At 42.8% G+C, this 20,156-nt stretch overlaps 1 protein-coding gene across 1 annotated transcript; it reads left to right on the top strand.

The window, feature by feature from the left end:
• The first annotated feature begins 816 nt into the window (after positions 1-816).
• NUS1 (NUS1 dehydrodolichyl diphosphate synthase subunit) lies at positions 817-18,250 on the top strand. Its single transcript, XM_064447403.1, has 5 exons — positions 817-1,485; positions 10,221-10,343; positions 12,771-12,923; positions 17,174-17,273; positions 18,018-18,250. Exons 1-5 carry the CDS (start codon positions 1,074-1,076, stop codon positions 18,106-18,108), a joined length of 879 nt encoding a protein of 292 aa, XP_064303473.1. The 5' UTR covers positions 817-1,073; the 3' UTR covers positions 18,109-18,250.
• The last annotated feature ends 1,906 nt before the right edge of the window (positions 18,251-20,156 follow it).

The raw sequence follows: 20,156 nt of genomic DNA, 5'->3' as shown, positions 1-20,156 counted from the left end.
AGCCTTCCTTGCAGTTTGAGTGTGTTCCTTTTGTTGGCTGATGTTGGTCTCTGTTAGAAGCCTGGGAAGTGGTTATTTTCTGAGCAAGAAAAATATTTTCATGCTACAGTATTTTTCATTCCGTTTTATATTGGCCGATTCTTTTAACGGAGCACTTTTAAGCGCTTCCCCGTGCCGTTTCGGCCCGCCCACGCCCGACGGCGCAGGGCTGCCTTGTCAGCTCCGGCTCTGCCTTTTGCCCGCCGTGGGACTTGCACCGCAGGTTTGTGGGAGCCCCGGGCGCAGGGCGGGCGCCCCCGTCCCGGCCCCGGCCCCGGCCCCGGCCCCGTGCGGTGTTGGCAGCGCGCCGTGAGGGGGGGGACCCGCCCGCTACCACAGGCACCGGCGGCGACCGGGGTGTGTGTGTCCCCCACCCCTGCTCCAAACGCCGGGGCGGGACTGGGGGCGCCAGGGGGCGCGAGGCGGGGGGGCGGGAGCCCCGGGACAGCTGGGGGGCGGCGCAGCCTCGCGAACCGGCCCGGGGTGAGGGGCTGGGGGGACTCTAGGCCAAGCACGGACTGGCGGAGCGGGGGCAGGCTCTAACCCCGCCTCCCGGCCCGAAGCGACGGCGCCGCCCGAAATGGCCGCCAGGGAGCGCGGCCCCGGCCCAGGCCCCGCCCGCGGCCAGCCTCCCCTCCCTTCCTGGCCCCGCCCCCGCAGGCCCCGCGCCCAGCCTCCCCACCCCTCCCATCCCGTCCCCTCCTCGCCCCGCCCTACCCCTTCCCTCACAGCCACGTCATTCGCTCTCCGCGGACGGAAGTGACGGCATCCCGCTTGGCGGCCAACGGGCGCCTGGCATGTGGCGGGGTGAGAGGTGAAAGATCAGGCGGGGCGGCAGGAAGATGGCCGCGCTGGCGGTAGTTGCCGGGCGGGGGACGCGGACTCAGTGAGGGGATGGCGGCGGCGGGGAGGCACGCGGCGCGCTGCGGCTGAGGCACCCACCGACTCCCCCCTCTTCCCCCGCGGGCCCCGCGCCGCTGCCCCGGGCGCTCCTGTCGGTTGGCGGCGGCGCCGCCCCGCGCCGCGCGCCCCCCATGAGCGGGGCGGGCGGGCTGGCGTGGCGCGCGCTGCACGCCCTGCTGCGCGCCCTGCTCTGCGTGCAGCGCGCGCTGCTGGCCTGCCTGCGCGGCGGGGCCGGGGCCGGGCCCCGCGCATGGCTCCGCCGCCGCGCCGCCTCCGCCGCCGCCTCCTCCTGCGCCCTCCTGGCGCCCGCCGCCGGAGCCTTCGCCTTCCGCAGGGCGGGCGCGGGGCGGCGGCGGCCCCGGCCCGCGGGCGCGGCACAGGGCCGGCAGCGGTGGCGCTCGGACGGGCGGGCCCTGCAGAAGCTGCCGGTGCACATGGGGCTGGTGGTGACCGAGGAGGAGCCGAGCTACGCTGACATGGCCAGCCTGGTGGTGTGGTGCATGGCGGTGGGCATCTCCTACGTCAGCGTCTACGACCACAACGGTGAGTGGGGGCGGTACCGGTACCGCGGGGGGGGCCCCGAGTGCCGGCCCGGGCGGCCCCGCGCCCTCTGCCCTCTCCCACCCCCCGGGAGCCGTGGGGCCTTCCCCTGCCGCTTGGGGTCTTCCCCCGCTGCGGGCAGCCCCGGAGCCGCTCGGCCTCTGCGGCCCTCCGGGCGCCGGTGGGGTCGGCGGTGCTCCGGGCGCCCCGCCTGCCCCGGCTCTGTGCCGGCGTGAGCCGGTCCCGCCCGCTCACGGCTGGGGAGGGTGGTGGGGCCTTTCTAGGCAGAGCCTCGCCCCCGGGCTGGCAGGGGCCGCTGGCACCTGAGAGCCGTGGCTGTATAGGGGACCGGCTGTCGGCAGAGGAGGGCTTTAAGCTGCCAGCACTTCCGAGCTCTGTTTATGGCTGAACTCCGAGAAAGAGATGAATGAGAGTAGCCATCTATTTCCTGTGAAGAGACAGGGTGGAAAGGTTTTTAAACGTAAGCATGTGTGTCCGGTGTGCTGCCTGTATTGTGAAACTTAATTATGTGTGTGGTCTGCATTTGATATAAGAACTGGCGCTACTTGATGTTTGAGTTAACTGTGAACCAGTGCTTGTGAAAACTTTGGTGTCTTCATATCTGCTGTGTGATTATATTAATTATTGGGTCTCAGGTATAAGACTGTTGAACTCTTGCTCTTACAGATAAGTGATTTCACGTCACTGAGTATCTTAAAGATAAGCTCAGAGTTTGGATTTAATGTTCTGTGGAACAATCATGGAACAAACCTGTCTTCCTCATACCTATCCTTTTCCTACTGAGGAGATGAAACCAGCCATATTCAAGATATTAAGTGAAGCTTTCAACCCAGCTGTTGAGAGATGATCTCTAACTGAGACTAGTCAAGCTGTCAACTCAGAAAGGCCAACGATACATGAGGTGGACTGTGTCCTGTTTCTGTCCTCTGTGGAGGAGAAAGCTTCATGCTGAAGATCCTGATGCTCTTGCTGTCAGTGGTGAGACTGGAGGAGAGCAGTGTTTAACTCTTGTTTTGAGCCACTTCTGATGGCTGTCTAGAGATGTCATGCAAGTTAGGTTAACTCTGTAGATTTATGCCAGGTTAGAGGAACAGTCGGCAATAGTAGCCTTCTAGTGCTCTTTCAGGAAAAACTCAGCAGTGAGTCCCACCTAAGTAGGTGCAATCTGTTGTCAAGTGTGTGAAAGCATCTGAGGTATGTAGGCCTTTCCCTGAGCATAGGCATTTGTTGGTTTTGATTTTTTTTTTAAAACCACTGCCATTAGTAGTTCTGTTTCATGTCTGGTCCTTTGTATGTGGTATAAGACTGAAATGGCTTGACTTTTGCTAAATTCTCTAAGATTTTTTTTTTTTAAGAAACTAGGCTTAATACCAGTCACTTAGCAGTATAAACTGGCCATCTGTGCAGGGCTGTTGTGGAACTTGGTTATCTTGTGTTTCAGTGGAAGACTACTTCCTCATTCGGAAGTCAAGGAATGGAATAAAATATTTGCATAACATGTCAAGGACACAGAAAGCAGTCAGCGCCTCCTGAAAAGCTGTTTATATGTTGGTAATTTTTGCTCTCAATTCGGAAAGTGTTCAGCCAGGTGAAATGCTGCAGAGCAAATGGTAGTGCCAAACATGAGTGAGAGTTTCCCTTATAGCCTGAAGAGAGATGTTTTATTTTACGGGATCTCTAATTTCTGTCAAAACTCAAATAAGCTGTTGCACTGTTGCCCAATATGTTATGTGTGTGTGTGTAGTTCCTTTTTAGATCCCTGCATTGTGCCACACAAATTATATATATGAGAACTGATTTGAGGAACAGATCTAGCTGAGAGTTTCTTGGTTTTCAGATTGCTCACCATGCAACCGCTCAGCTCTGAGGTAGGAGAAGGCACCAGCCAGTGTGTAGGTAGCCACTGCTGCTGAGGTCCTGCCTGACAGGGAGGAGCCAGTGCTGTTATAGTGTCCGATGCCTTCATTGTGGAGAAGCTACTTCTGCTTTTCCAGCATGTGTGTTGAGATCCGGTCAGACATAAGACTATTACAGGACTGGAAATATGATGACCAGAAATGACAAGGTTATGTCCTCCGAAGAGCAGTATAGCTGAAATAACCTTGCAGAACAATTGTCTTTTTGTTAGCAGTTCAGAAAAAATATATCTTGGAGATAATTTGCTGCTAGTTCCATGTATTATGTTCATGCTAAAGTTACATGTTAAGAGGTTTTGTTAATACCTTTGAAATCTGAAAATATGGCTATGATCCTAGTATAAAGATGTGACGCTCTTCAGTAGTTCATTCTTCTTTTAGTTATTTGATACCAGAATATGGTGGTTTAATTGCCAGCTAGAATTCCAGTTTGTTTGGAACATAACTGAAGAAGCAGGACTTCATGCAGAGTAACTAAAATGTTTTAAATCAGTGGCTTTTGCCAAACTTTCAGATTTGATGAGAGTAGCCTGCCATTGCATGGGCATGTTCTTCATGGGTGTTCAATGGGTTTTCTGGGATAGCAGTCACAACTGCTTTTTGCACGGCATCTTGTCAGCTGAGCCTTTTAGACTGGTTTCAGAGAGCAAGCAAGTGGTCATTCATACAGCTTGAGTACATGCTTACTTCTGGTAATAGAAGATATGTTGACTTTCTTTTGGTGCTAAGCTCCTTATGGTGTCTGGATTGAGTGTACAGCATTTCCAGATAGACTTGTCGTTAAGCAGGATGTTGTAGTTGTTGCTAAATCTGGTTCTGAATATAGTCATGTCTGGAACCCTCAGCAGTAACACTAGTGTAGTGAAGGGGAATGAAGTCAGGTACAGCTTGTTCTTATCAGTAGCAGAGGGTGAACCTTAATTACACTGTGTACTTGTTTTTGTCTTCTCAGGTGGTGAGACTTAATTTCGGTCTGCTGAGCTTCTTCAGCAAGGTTCTGCATTCATACAATTGTGCCAACTATTGACTTAGCAAAGATATGTTGTCCCCACTGATGCTGGCTGTGGTGTCAAAGGAAACACAGTGACCAGTGATGTGAATCTGTGTTAGATGTAGTGGTGTGTACTTTAGTTTGTTTCCTTTTCCTTCATTGTGTGTGTTGTAATACTGAGGTTCTTCTCAGTGCAACAGGAAACTTTGATTACAAGAGTGGTCTTCTATGGTTCCGTTTTCTGGAAGAAATACTATGTCAGTTTCCTGTAGAAGACCCAAATTAAAAATGTGTCCTTAATTGCCCCCTCTATAGGAAGAGAGAGAAGCATGATGTTCTTTAAAGAAGTGCCAGATAAGCTGTATTTGTTTATAGCAATTAATTTCTATATTTTTAACAAAATTACTAAATAGAAGGTTGTTTCTGTATTCTTTTGTGTCAAAATAAGTAGCTGCATCCCAGCTGACGCTAATGTGTTGCACTAGTGACTCTTAAGGGCAGCTTGGCTGGAGTTGTGCTGATTCTCATGGGCAATTACAGAAACCAATATGTTACAAAGGTATTGGGTAAGAGTTGAGGAATGTGATCAGGTACTTGGCTGTCTTCTCTGAATTCATGAAAATCACTATGCCAGAAGATGGGTAAAAAGGTCTTTGCAGAGTGCAAGAGGACCATAATATAAGTACCAGTCTTGTACTCTAAATATATGGTGCTATGAGTAGCAGTGCTCAAAACTGAGATTTCCACCCACCCCAGCAGGCTTGGAGGCCTAAGGTGGTATGCTTTTACTGCCTCTGATGTTTAGGGGCCCTTTTCATTGCCCCAGTTTTCATTGATATGCAGCAGAACTGAGCCGTTTTAAACTTAGTGCTACTATGTGCACCTTGGTTTTTAAATCCAGACTGACTAAAACTTTAGTTTTCTGATCAAGACTCTACTTCTGTGGACTTCTGTATTGCCAATCCTATTACTTGATCGAAATCCAGCTGTGTTGGTCAAGACCTTATGTCTGAGAAATAAGGCAGCTTTTGCGCAGTCAGAAGGCAGTGATTATGCAATTATGTAATAGCAGTTAGATATCTTCTGGGGCACCCCAGCCTTTGACCAGTGTTACATACTTTAACTTTCTTCTGTTAAAGTTGCTTTGCCACTCGAGAGAGCTTGCTTGAGTGTTACAAGTCTAGAGTACTTTTTGGGAGCTTGCTGATTCCTGCCATTTGAGTACTTTGGGCTCCTGAATGGATGCTTCAGGTTGAAGGCTCTTTAAAGCTCATAGTATGACTGTATTGAGAACTTGGGTTTCTTCATCCTGGGTTTAGCTTTCCAGTGAACTGCTTTACTTTGACCAGTTTTCTCTTAAATTCTTTGAAAGGCTTGAGTACTGCAGTATGCAAAAGAAATTATTTCACTAGCTCCAAACACAGGATTTTACTCTCTTCCAAATGACTCGGTAGTTCAGCACATCTGATCAATCCAAAACACTTTCTGGGTGTTCCCTTCACTTCACTTGGGGAGATAAATATGTTCTAGTTTTGTGTCACTGCAATGCTTTTTGTGAGATTCCAGTACCACATGGCAACTGCTGTGGGTTTTCACCCATGTGAAACTCCAAATCCAACAATTGTGTTTTGGTGTTGAGCTGGCAGGGGTCCTCAGATCACACTTACTAAAAGGGCTATCGCTAACCTAGAGAAGATAATCTCCATATAGGTATGGGTAATATGAAAGCAGTATCTCTTCTCTTGATTGCTGTTGAGCTCTCTTTCTCCTGGTACAGAATGTCCCTCTAAAAAGAAATGTGGAGGAATAGTCACCTACAAGGTCATAAGTTCTAACTTGAATTCGGCGTGTTTGGTTAGTGCTTGCTAGCTTAAGTGGCTGTAATGTGGATGAAACTTAACTGACCTCAGCCACTTTCAAACTTGAGTTATATTTTTTCTAGACTTCTGGAATAGACAAGCCTAACACATTTTTCTAGCGCTCTGTCCTGTGAAGTCCAGTGTAATGATGCAAACCTTGCTTCCCTGCATTAAACTGCAGCCAGCATGATCCAACATGAGGATGTAGGCAGAAGTTGTTCAGGTGTTAAAACAGTTTCTTGCATGTACATTATTTGAAGTGGGTTATGATTTGACGTTTCTCAAACTATTAATAGTTTGATGCTTAAAACAGACTTGTTACCTTACAACTTTTCCCTTGTTGGTATGGGAAGGGAGTTGAGAGGAAAAAGCAAATAACTAAAATGCTGTGGAAATGCATTCTTTCCTAGGCTTAACTTTGGTTAAGGTGTTCCCTTGTAAGGAAGAGCTGACTCTTCTGTGTTTTACCAGGTTCTGCTGCTTTAAGAAGCAGGGCAAGTGAGAATGTTGAACTTTGAGATGCTACCAAGGTGTTAACAGGTGGTGGCTGTGGTAGTCTAGCTAGACAAACAAGTGGTTGATACCACCTGGTGTTTCTCTGTGCTAGTTGTTCCCTTCCAGTTCACAGTTCCTGTCAGTTTTGAGCCTTGCTTCTGCTGAACTCAGTCTCTCAATTACAAAATACATTTGTTGGTCTCTAACCCTAAAATGCTGCAACACCACAGGTGATTGCAAAGGGACATGGCTTGTAACTATTGTAAAACTGAGCAAAAGGCATGTGCCCTGGAAAAGACGTGTGTAATGGAGGACTAGTGCAGGAAGCTAAAACACTTCTGGTTTGCCTCCAGTCTAATGGGGAGTAGTGATCAACAGCAGGTTTGCCGCTTGTGCTGTAAAAACAAGAATTAACCCTGGAAGCAGCTCACACAGTTGCAGTAGTTATAAAACTTCAGGTTTGTGTTTTTTTTTTACTCTTGCTTTGGGAATTGTAGTGCTTAAATGTGCATAATTCTTAAAACACTTCATTTGCTGGAATATACACATTTGCACCAGCTTACAAAGACCCCAGAGTTCTGACTGAACAAAACAGTTTCTGCTTTTCAAAAACAACAGGTTTTTGTATCTAATGAGAAATAATAGTGACAATTCCATGTTTGTGTTCCTTATTAGAAACAGTAGTGGGGCTGAAACTTTTCCCACTTAACAGCAAACAGCTGTAATAACAGCTAAAATTTTAGACCTCTTGTCAAACATTAGCTTTCTATAATGTTAAAGTCATTATGGACTTGCTTTCAGCTTCTGTGGAAAACTGAACAAAATTGGAGGGTAGTGTTAAATTAGGGCTTAAGTCTTGCTGCCTAGAAACACTTGAACTCTGTTAGTGAGTTGGTCTACTCATGAACTCTTGTTTACTATATTTATCATGTATAAATTATCAACAGCATCTTCCAGAACTTTGAAAATATATCCAAGGTAGTTTTTTAAAAAAAATACCTTGTAGACAAATGGGTTTTTGAGATACTGTAAGGGAAGGGAGTGTATGTCTGAGCCACTACCATGTAAAATAATTTTTAAAATCAAATGTAAATTTTGCCTATGTACGTTGCCTCTGGCAGGACTGTATTTGCCATCATGTGCATTCATAAAGTCTGTGGTGCACTGAGTGAGAGACAAAACACTGAAGGAGTAAAATTGCCAAATGCTATTGTTTTAAATGAAGATTTCAGTCAGCTTGTATGTTTATTAGGTTCTGATGTGCTTCAGGATCCTCTCTGGAGGAAAACTGCAAGTGTGTCAAGGTTGGTGGATCAGTTGTAACTTAGGTGTGGAGGTCTTTCCAAAAAAGACATACTACAACTGTAAAGTACAACTATGGTATGTTCCAGTTTATGTTAAATAGCTAATCCAAGAGCAACACAGGACCCAGGTTTGAACAGCTAGAGATAAATGAGGAGAGTAGAAGGGAAATGCTGGTGATCTTCAGAAGAATCACAAGAACACATCCAGCATGTCTTCAGTATCAACTGTATGTATTACGGACCTTCAACTTCAGAGCTGGACCAAGTCCTTTATCTGACGTCCTTTTTTTACTGAGCAGTAAGCACCTTAGTCTACTTTCCTACCTGCTATCCCCAAAACCTTCATTTACTTTAGAGCTGGAGTGCAGATTCTTAAATCCATTCTTCTGGTCTTTGACAGGAATAGGCAACCACTTTTCATGAGAAACGAATTTATATCTTTAGTGTTGGGTAGGGAAAGGAAAGAAGAGAGCAGCTGTCCATTTCCCAGATTGGGAGCCTTTCCTCATTATGCCAACTCTTTTTCTGAATATTGAACATAGGGGGTTTTCTTCCTCATCTTGAAAAGTGGATGGAAATGAAGTGACGCTTAGAGGTGAGGCAAATGTAACCTTGTACAGATCTTACTTGAAGATGGTGTGGGATTAGCAATTGCAATAGCTGCGCTGCTGCTGACCTTCAGTGTAAGGAAGACAATCAGTGCAAACTCCAGCACAAAACAGACTTATCCAAGAAGAGTTGTATCAAACAGCATATTCAAAGCAGCACTCTCAACTTTTAATATGTACGAGTGTGCTCCTGCTTACTAGTGTATGAAGTTTTACAATTTAACTTTAGACTTACAGTATTCTAACACTTTTTTGATCGAGGTTGCTGCTTTACTGAGAATTGCATGTGTGTCAACATGTGAATTGGTTACGAACATCCCTTATGCTTGTAGAATGAAATAAATTATTTTTTTGCAGGAAGTATCCAGGATGGGAGGAAAACCAGATGCTTTACCATTCTTCAAAACCTCTAATGAAACCTGTATAAAAATACTGATTCGCTAGGGCTAAAAGACTAGCGTATTAAATAAATGCATTGTACCACTTCATGATGCAAATTCACTCCTAATGTATTATGGTCTTAACCCAATGGTTGTACACTGTTTGACCACTACTGCTGTGGAAACTGCTGTTTGTAGCAGTTTCTAATCCCAGAATCAGGTTGAGGTGATGAGTCACCAGTCTGATCATAAAATTGTATACAAATTCATTGTCTCTTGAAAGATTATTGTGTGGACATTTTTAGACTGGTCAGTGGAAGTACTTGATATAGGATTTCTGAATGAAACTTAGGCTCTTAGTAACAACCCCTGAATAGAGTGTGATAAAAGCATTATCAGTTCCTAGGTAAATATGCCTAGCCACACTTCTGCATTGCAAATATTTAAGCTGTAACACTTAATTTTTACTGTGGCTTTTAATTAGAAATAGTTGTGTTGTGTGTCTCGAGCTAGAACTTCTTTTAGAACAGGAACCCAAGTATGTTTAGTTAAGCAAGCTTTTGTAATCTCCTGCACTTAAAATGTCTGCCATAAACATGTAAGTATTTACTCCTTGGAATATACAGCTTGTGAAATCGTCTTATTAGGAAATCTATGGCACAAAAGTGGACAGTTACTGTGGCCTTATAGGCAGATTTAGTCTTCTGGCTCCTGCTTTGTGGTGACTTGGTTTGTTAGCCTGCAGCCTTAATGGTGTGTCACTAAGTGGTAGCAGACTTTAGCTGCAAATTTCCAGCACCATGGGCATTAAAGAAACTTGGTGTTAATTTGACTTGGTGGTCCTGTGCTCGTGGGGCACCGCTATCTCAAACTATTGCAGGCATGCTAGGAGCAATGAAGTAAGTCTTAAACTATCCCTTATACAGTTGTACCTTGCTACTTAAACCAGGCTGAGTGAAAGAAGAATGAAAGCACGAGCTGTCTTTCCAAGGTCACTGAAATCAGTCATGTGCAATAGTGTTTGCTTTGGATTCTTGCCGTACTTGTGAACTCCAGTTTGAAACCAGTACTGACTACCTGATTCTTTTCTTCCTGTTTAGTGTCAGATTTGTTTTGTAGCACTCTTTATAGGAGTTGGCTGACAATGCAACCTTTTTTTAAAAGGTATTTTCAAGAGGAATAATTCAAGATTGATGGATGAAATCTTGAAACAGCAGCAAGAACTCTTTGGACTAGATTGCTCCAAGTACACCGTGGAATTTGCAAATCAAGACAAAGCTGATCAAGGTAAGATGAATTGCGAGGTGGGATTGGTACAACTAAATAGCTGTATATAAATCAAATTCTGCTTTTACTTAAACACATTCCTCTGTACAGTGACCTTTTCCTTCATTAAGCACTGATAATCAGAACACACACAACCTTCCCTGGGCTAGTAGTAAACTTTCATTGTGCTGCTTTGTTCTTAACTAATAGTCAAGTGTTGCCCTCTCCTTCCCATAGACTGGGTAGTCTGATCTTTAGCCTGACTGTTGTGCCATGACCCCTTTAATGCATCGGTGTAGCTCAACTCCCCACTGTTTCAGTGAGATGAATTTGTGTGCTGAGAGAGTTGAAAAAGCACTGGAGTTTCTGTAAGGGGACTGATGTCAAGTTAACAATGCGTGCACTTCCATCTTTCCAAACTTACACCTCAAAGTTTGGAGGAAAAAGGGAATGAGCAAAACTGCTGGTTGTCATGGCAATGTATAATGATGCCAGCAATGTAAAGTTTAAAAAAAACCCAAAATAATAAAAAACCCTTGTGACAGCAGCCTTTGCATGTAGTAGAAGTAGAAAACAGTAACATGTTTTAAAGTTAATGTTCCTTATTCAACGCTATCTCCTGTAAGTACTCATTTAGATATGCTGACTAACACAAACACTTGAAGTCTATTCAAAATCTAGTAAATCAGAAGCATGTGCTTACTAAAGCAAGCCTTTGCCTTGGAGGGATAGGCTGATACTTAGTGTTCTTAAAACTCATATTTAAATAGGTCTCATAGTAGAAAACCCATTATGTTTTAAGATAATCATATTACATAGTTCAAAGACTTAAGAAAAAAAAACTACACAAGGTCAAATACATTTAGCTGTGTTTAAGATACTGTTGGCTGAGTTTTGCTTCCCTTACAAGAGTTAATAGGATGGTAAGATCCTTTGTGCCGGTTTTCTAGTATGAAATCCAATGTCGTAGAATAAATTTGCCTTGTAACCAACTTAGCCTAAGGTGCTCGTATTTACATGGAAGTATCTGAGTTTCACGTTATTTCTCTCTATTCCTGTGAAGGTTGAAATAACCAGCAGAAAACAGGGTAGACAGGCTGTTAATGTCTTAAACTCTAGCATACCTACTTCATCTACCTCAATCAGGATATTCATGTCCAGACCAAATGAACTACTGGAAGAGACTGCTCAGACTTGCTAACTGCAAGGGTACGTTTAAGTCTCACGAACCTTTTGTACTGGAAACTGAAAAGCAGAAGTTTTTTCTGTTCTCTTTAGAATTTTTCATACGAAGAAGGCTCCACAGTCAGACCAGGTGCTTCATACTTGGAACTGAACAAGCTGACACCTGTCCAGTTTATAATATAAACGGCAATTTTTTCACTTTTGAGAAGCCAAAAGACATGTCTTACATTTGAGAATACTGTTAGAGAAATATTCTTTAACATAGGACAAACGAAACAATATCAAGGAACAATTATTTTTACTGTGGTGACTTTGGATAGGCTAACTGAGGTTTTTTTGGTGTTCTTATGAGTCTCCTGACTGTATTCTGTGGTCCTTTGCAGTCAGGTTCTGCAGTTTTAAGAAGTGCTGTTTTTAAGTATCTAGTTATAGCTGTCGTAAGTTCTGTATCAGTCTAATGTGTCCACACGCTAATATTAAAACCAGTTACTTCAAGCTGGGTTTAGTATACTATCTGTAGCCTTCAGCTTCCTTGGTAAGTTTACCTCTTAAGTACATTATCAGAATTGACAATGATGCAAGTCATGCAGCGTGAGAAGGCTTTTACCTCACAGTAGTGTAGACAATAAGATTGTTGTGAAATGTCCTGTTAAGTCACAGACATAGTTACAGGATAATGGGTGAATTCTGGTACTATTATCTGGTTCCTAGCTTCTCTGTAGCAATCTTAGATCAATATTGTAACTCTTGCATCAATTTCGAAGTGCTGCTGAAAGATCCTGTGATAGTCTTCAGGGACGGCCCCAGCTTAATCATCGTGTCACATGAATGTCCACAGTAGCTGTTAAAAAACCTTCCTCTTTTAGGGTAGGGATTAGATAATTTTTTTCCTTTCCCTGAACTGCAAGTCTTTCTGCATTGCTTACCACCCTCCAGGTTACTGTCTAGGCTCCTTCCTCTCACTGCTTTGTCTGACAGCATAAGAACCATTGCAAATTCCCTGGAAGACTCTGTTTCAAGACTGACATTAAACCACTTCTCACAAGACGCCTCAAAATAGTTGCCTTAAACTTGCTTTTTAGTAATACAGCAAATCCAGAAGATTCTTACCAATTCTGTAAGAGATGGATGAGGTATATCTGACTAGCTGTATAATGTATGAAGTAATCTACAAGTGACTTTTAATCATATCCTGTGAATAGCTAAAGCATATTCAAACCAACTATATTTCTGTTGCTTTTAAACTGTGTTTTGTACTTTCAGTTTTAAATTGCCAATCTACATTGAAGGTGCTGTCCCCAGAAGATGGAAAAGCAGACATAGTAAAAGCTGCTCAGAACTTTTGTCAGTTGGTAGCACAGCAGCAAAGAACATACACAGACCTGGATGTGAATGTGTTAGACAACTTATTAAGTAGTAAGTATGATATGGTCTATGGGGAGGAGGGGAAAGAATACTTGATTCATAAAAGATTTGGGTTTTGGTATATTTATTGCTTAGAGTGTATGCATCTTGTTGCTTAATCTATCAGGGTAAGTTACGATTATTACTTTCAGGCTTGTGCTAAAAATGTCTTACTGCTTTATTCCCTTTTGAGTTTTTTCTTTAAGCAGAAAAAATAAACCTTAAGCCAGATTGGAGAGTGTCAGCTTCTCAGAGTTTACAGCCTCTGCGGTATGTTCTGCAATGAGCTTTCTGAAAAAAAGTACCGCTGAAACTAGACTATTATAACTTAGGTTAACTTCTTGCTAAGTTAGTATAGGGCAAACCAGGGTATGGGCAGTGATCTAGTTACAGCAATTAAAGCTGTTACTGCTGCCTAATTACCACCCTGAGTGCAAATGATAGAGCACTTGCTGATTTATTGCTGCTGTATAACCCACACTAGTTTAGTTACCTTTGTTACTAATTCATGCAGGTTACTGACTCTGCACTGAGGTTCATGGGTATGTGCAATAGCTGTGAAAAGGGTGGGGCTGCCCTAATCCCACACCTGAGATAATTAGTTTAGAAGAAGCCTCCACTTGCAAAGGTGCTATGGAGCTGTAGTACTTGCTCAGCTTTCCTAGATGATCCATGCATGTTAATTGCAGCTGTAATTAACTTGGCAGGGTTCAGGTTTCAGATTGCACACTTGAACTTGGATGTCTGCAGGCACATTATTGTAGTGTGGCTCCCATTAATTGGACTTCAGAGAGGGAATCTTTTTCCCGAATGGGTGATCAGCTGAATTGCTCTGCAGACTGACTACACTGGCAGTTTAATCTTAATTTCAGACTGAATTTTCCCCGGTTGACAGCATGCTGCGTGATAGCTTCTCACTGTAATGGAATTATTAAATGTGTTTAATACGGCACCTAAAGAAGTAACCTAGACATCTATCCTGTTATACCCTAAAGGCAATCTAAGGAAATCAATAATTGCTTGTCTGAAACAGTAACTCACTTTGCAAAGAACTGGTGACAGTTGATACCTGTGTATGTATTTTGGCTAGTCATGTTTAACTGGAGCTTCTCAAACAGTTGTTCAAGACCACCTATCCATTCATTTCAGTGCCTGGATATGCTAAAAGTGTAGGGTCCAGTCTGCCTAGCCTTAAAAACGGGACAGACTTATGGTTCCAGTGATGCATGCTTGAGCACAGAAGAAGAAATATCCTAGACTTTTAATCAGTCAAAACTATAAACTTTGAAAACAGGCTGCTTAATCTATGTAGTTAATAACTAAGGTTAGTATCTATAACTAGTCCTGCTTATTAATTTTCCCGGTTTTAATGTTTAGGTCAGTTGGAGGTGAAGAACTACTCTTTCATGACTTATTTAGTAGTGACTTAAGAAACTTTATTTTAATTGTAGGCAAGTTTAGTTTCTGTGTACCCTCAGTGGCAAGGTGTTGAAAGTAAACATCTGTGAGTTACTGATCTAAATTGAGAGTGAGTTCTGAAAAGCAGTACTTGAGTAGCTATGGTTTTAAGGTTTGTGTTCATGGTGACTTCTCTAAGTTTCTGGGTTTCACATTATGACTTAAATACCTGTAAATGTAGACTTTAACTTTTCTGTTCATATTTAGGATGCAGTTATTGAAGTCTAGTCCTAAAATGGTATGGTTCTAGTTTGTCAAGTGGCTTAATCCAGTCACGCTATAATTCTTACAGCTTGTTTTCTTCAGTTTGAGTACTTTCTTCTGAGCAATGCCTCAGCTAACCAGCTTGTTTTCAGAGAAGTAGGTATCAGCTGCATTAATACTATCTCTACTTGCTGTTTGCTGCCTTAGTAAAGAACATGACTATCAGTTAGGGCTGTTCAAGTTGCCTTAAAATCTATGTGGAGAAGAGAAGGGTAGTGCTGTCAGCTCTACGCCTTCCTTCATGTTTCCCTCACAGAACTCATGACCTAGAAGGGATGTTGCCAGATTCCTGTCCCTTGAGTGTCCAAGTCTTCTGGCTTCTTTTTTTTTTTGAGTCTATTCCCAAATCCTTCTGTGTTGCTATACTTGAAGAATTCTGTAACTCTAGTAGGTCTGAGGGGGCTTCCACATGTGAAGTAGCTGTGCTGCTAATACGTTCAGGTAGAGAAATGGATGCAGAGTGGAAGGCACAGTGCTGTGTTGTGAATAGGCTGTTCTGACTGTAATTCTACAGTGTACATTTTCATTTTCCTTCAGATAGGAACCAGAAGGAAATACTAGCATTAATTGGGCTCTCTGAAGGTCTTTTCCTGTTTGAAAAGCCATTGCAGTGTTGAAGATCCTGCCGCTGAACTGGCCAGCTGAGGAGTACTCAGCTACTGAATCAGCTGATGAGTAAAGCTGTCCACTTCCTCCAGAGTCCCCACCTCTAAGTATTCACTGCTTCCCTGCAAAGCTCTTTCATACTAACATGCTAGCTTCTGAACACATAAGCAGCTTTTGCTTTATATTTTTTCTTACCTTTGAGATAAGATTTGGACTGTGGCACATGGCACACATCTAGATACTTCATCCTTCCTTAGAAATGCACATGCTTGGGAAAACAGCTTCGTTACATCTGGTAGAAGGATTATTATTGTGATGATTCAGTGGGGAGTAGGTGAACTTTTTGAAATCTCCAGCTTCGGTTTCAAAATCTGGGTGGAGCAAAATCTGATAGGACCTTAGTTTCCTGTTCTATTATTCCCAAAGTTAAGTTCCACTACAACTAAACTTAAACTTAAAAAAGGCTCTTGACTAGTTTGGTTTTTTTAAACAAGTGAGAAAAGCACTGAGAAATAACACCTGAAGTTCACAGAAAATAAGCAGTATTAAACTTTTCTATCTGAAGGTAGATAAAATGTAATCACTCTTGCAGTTAACATGTAGCATTAGTTAAACAACAAATAGCATGCAATAATAATGGCTAATTGCAGCATTATAACAAAGTAGGGTCATGACTGCTGGAATGCTTTTCAGATGAGCGAGGTAGGTGCATGAACAACGGCTTACCTTCTTGGGTCCTGTTGGGGTACTGTACTGGATTTCACATGTTGCCCTAATCAACTTGGTAGAATTAGCGGGGAAAGCTGGACTAAGACTGTTCATTCTAAGCTTACTGCCTGTCTGTCAATTTTAGCCTGGAGCAGCTCAGGCATGGCAGGAGTGTGTATGGAAGGGAGACAGTGTCCTTTGACCACTGATTGTCTTCAACCTCAGGAGGTCAGTAGGATGCTCTCACTGATGAGCAAGACAGCAAGCTACTAAAGATTTAATTAGCTTCTGTTTTATTGGGGAGACTTCCTTGTGTGTCAAACTGTAGTATTTGGTCTCAGCTTTTCAGGGAATGAAGTTTATTAGCTTTTTTCAAACAGCTGTTTATGTCCTATTCCAGAGACAATGAGGTTATCTGAGTTGGGATTAGACTAGTGGAATGACAGTGACTGGGGCTTTAAGGGATTGGCAGTAAGAGTGTGAGCACTTAGTGAGGTCGTTTGGTGTTATTTAGCTCTGCCCTGGGATGGGTCATGCTATCCACTTAGTAACCTCAACAAAAAAAAAAAATTGCCCTGTTCTTCCTCACTTATTAACCAGAAAGATGTCACCTGCAACAGTTTGAAGTTTCATAGTGAAAGTTGTTCTTAAAATTGTCGGTTTAGCCAGACAGAGAAAGAGACAGTTCATCTGACAGTATTTTTTTACAATTTTTCTTGATGGTTTGATATCAATTTGTTCTTCAGTGGAACTTCTTAAGGTGTTTTTGTGTGTTAGTAGTCCTTTTACTTTACTTGACTGCAACTCCATGTAGCTGAGTTAGGACTGTAGTAGATGTGAGTCAGGGTACAGCATGTTCGATGGTACTAAAATCAGGTTTGCCTAGACAAAACTAGAACAAGTCAGTTTAAACAGCAGTGTTAAGGTTTGCTGTTTAATTCAAAACAATGTAACTGTTCTTATCACTTCCTCACCAAGCCTTTGAAAACTACCTGACATAAAAATAACAGTCCAGCTGGGCCCACAGTGGCTGTCTAAGCTTTTGCTCTGTTGGTCCTGTTCAGGTGGTGCAAGAGCAGGGCTTTTAATTGTTAACTTGTCCTCAGGAGCTTCACTTCGTTTAAAAAAAAAAATACATTCAATGAAAAAGCAGATGCCTTAGGGATTAGAATTAAAACAAATCTTCGGGTGAATTTGACAAAACCTAATTTAACTTGTTGTTACAGGTACAAATGGATTTCCTGATCCTGATCTAGTCTTGAAGTTTGGTCCTGTGGACAGCACATTAGGATTCCTTCCGTGGCACATCAGACTGACAGAGATCATGTGAGTTGCCTATACATACTGTAAAACAAGTTGGAGTAATGTCTGACTAAAGTCTTTGTCACTTAATTTATGGGAATAGCCATAATAGGACTTCTGTCTAAACGAAAGTGTCTGGAGATTGATTTTAGGGTATTTAAAGATTGTTAAAAGAAACCTGTCAAACATTCACTGATGGTCCTTCAGCCACAGCTAGGCAACAGCAAGCTTTACTCTTCAGGTTTAAGGAACAACTTTTGTCATCATCTAGTCTCAGTGGTCCAGTCCCAGTTCTGTCAATGTTCCTTATGTGGATTTTGAGTGGCTTACAGGTTTCTATCAGGGAAACTGAAGATATGAGGGAAATGTATGATGATCTGGATAACTTTCCAGTTTTGGCAACTGATGTGAGCTGACTGTAGCTGATCTGAGTGTTTATAGGGCACTTAAATATTTATAGGGCTTAACACTTATAAGTTATACACTTATAACACTTAAGTGTTTATAGGGCACTTAAATGCCTGGGCAGACCTGTACTTCTCCAGCTTTCTCACTAATTTGAAGTGCCCTGTGTACTGTAATGGGTAGGCTTTGATTTAGAGGGTGACAAGATATTAACAGCTAGCTTAGAGTTGAGTGACAATAGGAGTGTTGAGAACAACTTCATGAGCTTGCTTTACTTGCTTTAAGTAGTGATATTCCTGGCTGGCCATATGAATCATGTGGTGTTTGAAAGCTTATTTTAATTTCTCTAACTTGCTTTCTCAGTTCTTTGCCTTCCCACCTGAACATCAGCTATGAAGACTTTTTCTCTGCCCTCCATCACTATGCAGCCTGTGAGCAACGCTGGGGAAAGTGACTTCTGGCAGAGCACGTGGAGTCAGGCTTTCTGTGGGAAGGAGTTGATGTCTGTTTACAAGCACCTGTGACCCATAAGTCTGGTTCATAGTCCTTTCTTAATTTATCAACAAATTCAATAAAGTGTCTTACCTTTCTAGAGAGTCTGTGTGAATGCGTGAGAATCTATGGGCTGGGGGAAATTCACAGATATCCTGTATGAAAAAGACAGTTATTGCAAGCAAAGCTATTCAAAGCTGAATCACCCTCACTTTCATGTCCAAGAGACCAAAAGAACTTGTAAGAATTAAGTCTTGTGAAATCTACAGGACAACATAAATAGGAGTTCCATGCCCTGAAGGTCCTTAAATCCAAGGAAGAACTCTTATGCCAGTTTGTTTCTTTTTAATTCTTCGTGGTCAGTCATTTCAGAGCTAATCACCTGGTTTATCTTCAGATATACTTACTATATAATATGTGGATTTCAGAGGGGTCAATATTTATTCTCCTAGTTAACAGAACCGAGACCACTACTTGCCTGTGTGACTAAGCCAGCAGTAGGTATCGAGTTCTAGAAATATTGAGAAGATTCCATAAAAAGGAATGGAAGCTTCTGTGGTGGGTGGATTAGGCAGTCTGGGCAGCACTATCAATCCTCTTTTTTTTTTTGAGGTAAAATCAGAATAGTCATATAGCCCTGAGTGAAACTTCTTAGCATCGGGTCAGGTTTCCATAAGGGAATATGCATAAGCAGTACTATGTATTGTTTGTATACCTATTTTCCCCATAAAATTCTCACCTAAGGTGACTAAGGCTCTGGTATCACTTGCTGAAAAATCTGAAAATGGACTGGATCCACTTCCATGGCTTATGTGACTTGCTTGTTGTGCTCATGTACCCAGCAGGGGAGTCTGCTTGAGCCTCCTGTTAGGTTTGTCCTGAACTACGCATTAGAAGTTGGAATGGGAGTCTGCAGCAAAGAAGATGAACTGAAGCTGCACTACAATATCTCAAAACTGAGATAACCAAATAGAAACATTAACTGAATGGTCTTCATTGTGGAATGTCCTGTCTGAGTTACATCCCTATTGTTGGAAGTAATTTGAAATTGGAAGCGTTTGTAGCGGCATTTGGGCAAAGCAATATCTTTAGAGCTGTATTACTGGAGACGAACACTAATACTGCAGCCTTCTGCCCTGCAGGCTGCAGAACTGTTGGACACTTCATTCTGGAAGTGTTTCCTACCCACCTGCCCCATCTTCAAAATGAGTCTGGCTTTATCTCCTTCAGGATAGGCATGTCACTAGCAGGGAAAACTTCTGCTTTTAAAAGGGAATTGCCAGATTGTAAATGAATGTCTGCTTCTTTGTGAAACAGTGCATTTTTAACTGTTGTAGCTTGATGTAATGTTATAAAGCAGATTGCATAAACTCTTAGCTGCAGTTTTTTGTCACATGATGCTCGGATTGCAGTTACATGAGAGTGCTGTGGTCTACTTTATCTCATAAAAGAGGAAGGGATGATTAATCAATTAACTAATGGTTTTGACATCAAATAATATTACATATGGGCTGGAATGCTCAGAGTACCGTTGGCTTCCTTTTGGTCTCTGACGTTTGCCAGGTGCTCTGTTGCAGCGATGATGAACAGTCGTGCAATGTTTCCTGAGTTCTGTTGTTGCCATAGGAAAGTTTTCTCGTTGAATGTTAAGTTTAACTTTCTTGTGGGGAGCAGCTAGCCTGCTGGAGAGTGTCCTGAGTATTGAAGTTCATCTGTAATATGCATTTTGTTTTCATTAAAATGTAAGGTTGTGTTTAAGTTACCTTATGTAAGCGTTACTGTGTCACTGAAGCAGTTCTCGTGCTGGCAGTAAAGATATAAAATGGGAAAAGCTTAGTTTAGTCCTCAAAAGTAATCTATTTTTTATATTTGTATCAAACTGCCAAAGAATACTTCCAATACCTGAGCTCCCCTCAGTCCTCAAACTTCTGCATATCTCAACTAAAAAAACTTGTTTTATATTGGAGACAGACCTCAAGGTCTAGGATTTGTCTATAGTGGGATGCTTGA

Source organism: Phalacrocorax carbo, chromosome 3, assembly GCF_963921805.1.
Source record: "Phalacrocorax carbo chromosome 3, bPhaCar2.1, whole genome shotgun sequence".
Taxonomy (NCBI): Eukaryota; Metazoa; Chordata; class Aves; order Suliformes; family Phalacrocoracidae; genus Phalacrocorax; species Phalacrocorax carbo.
This window is presented reverse-complemented; position numbering and strand designations above follow the sequence as displayed.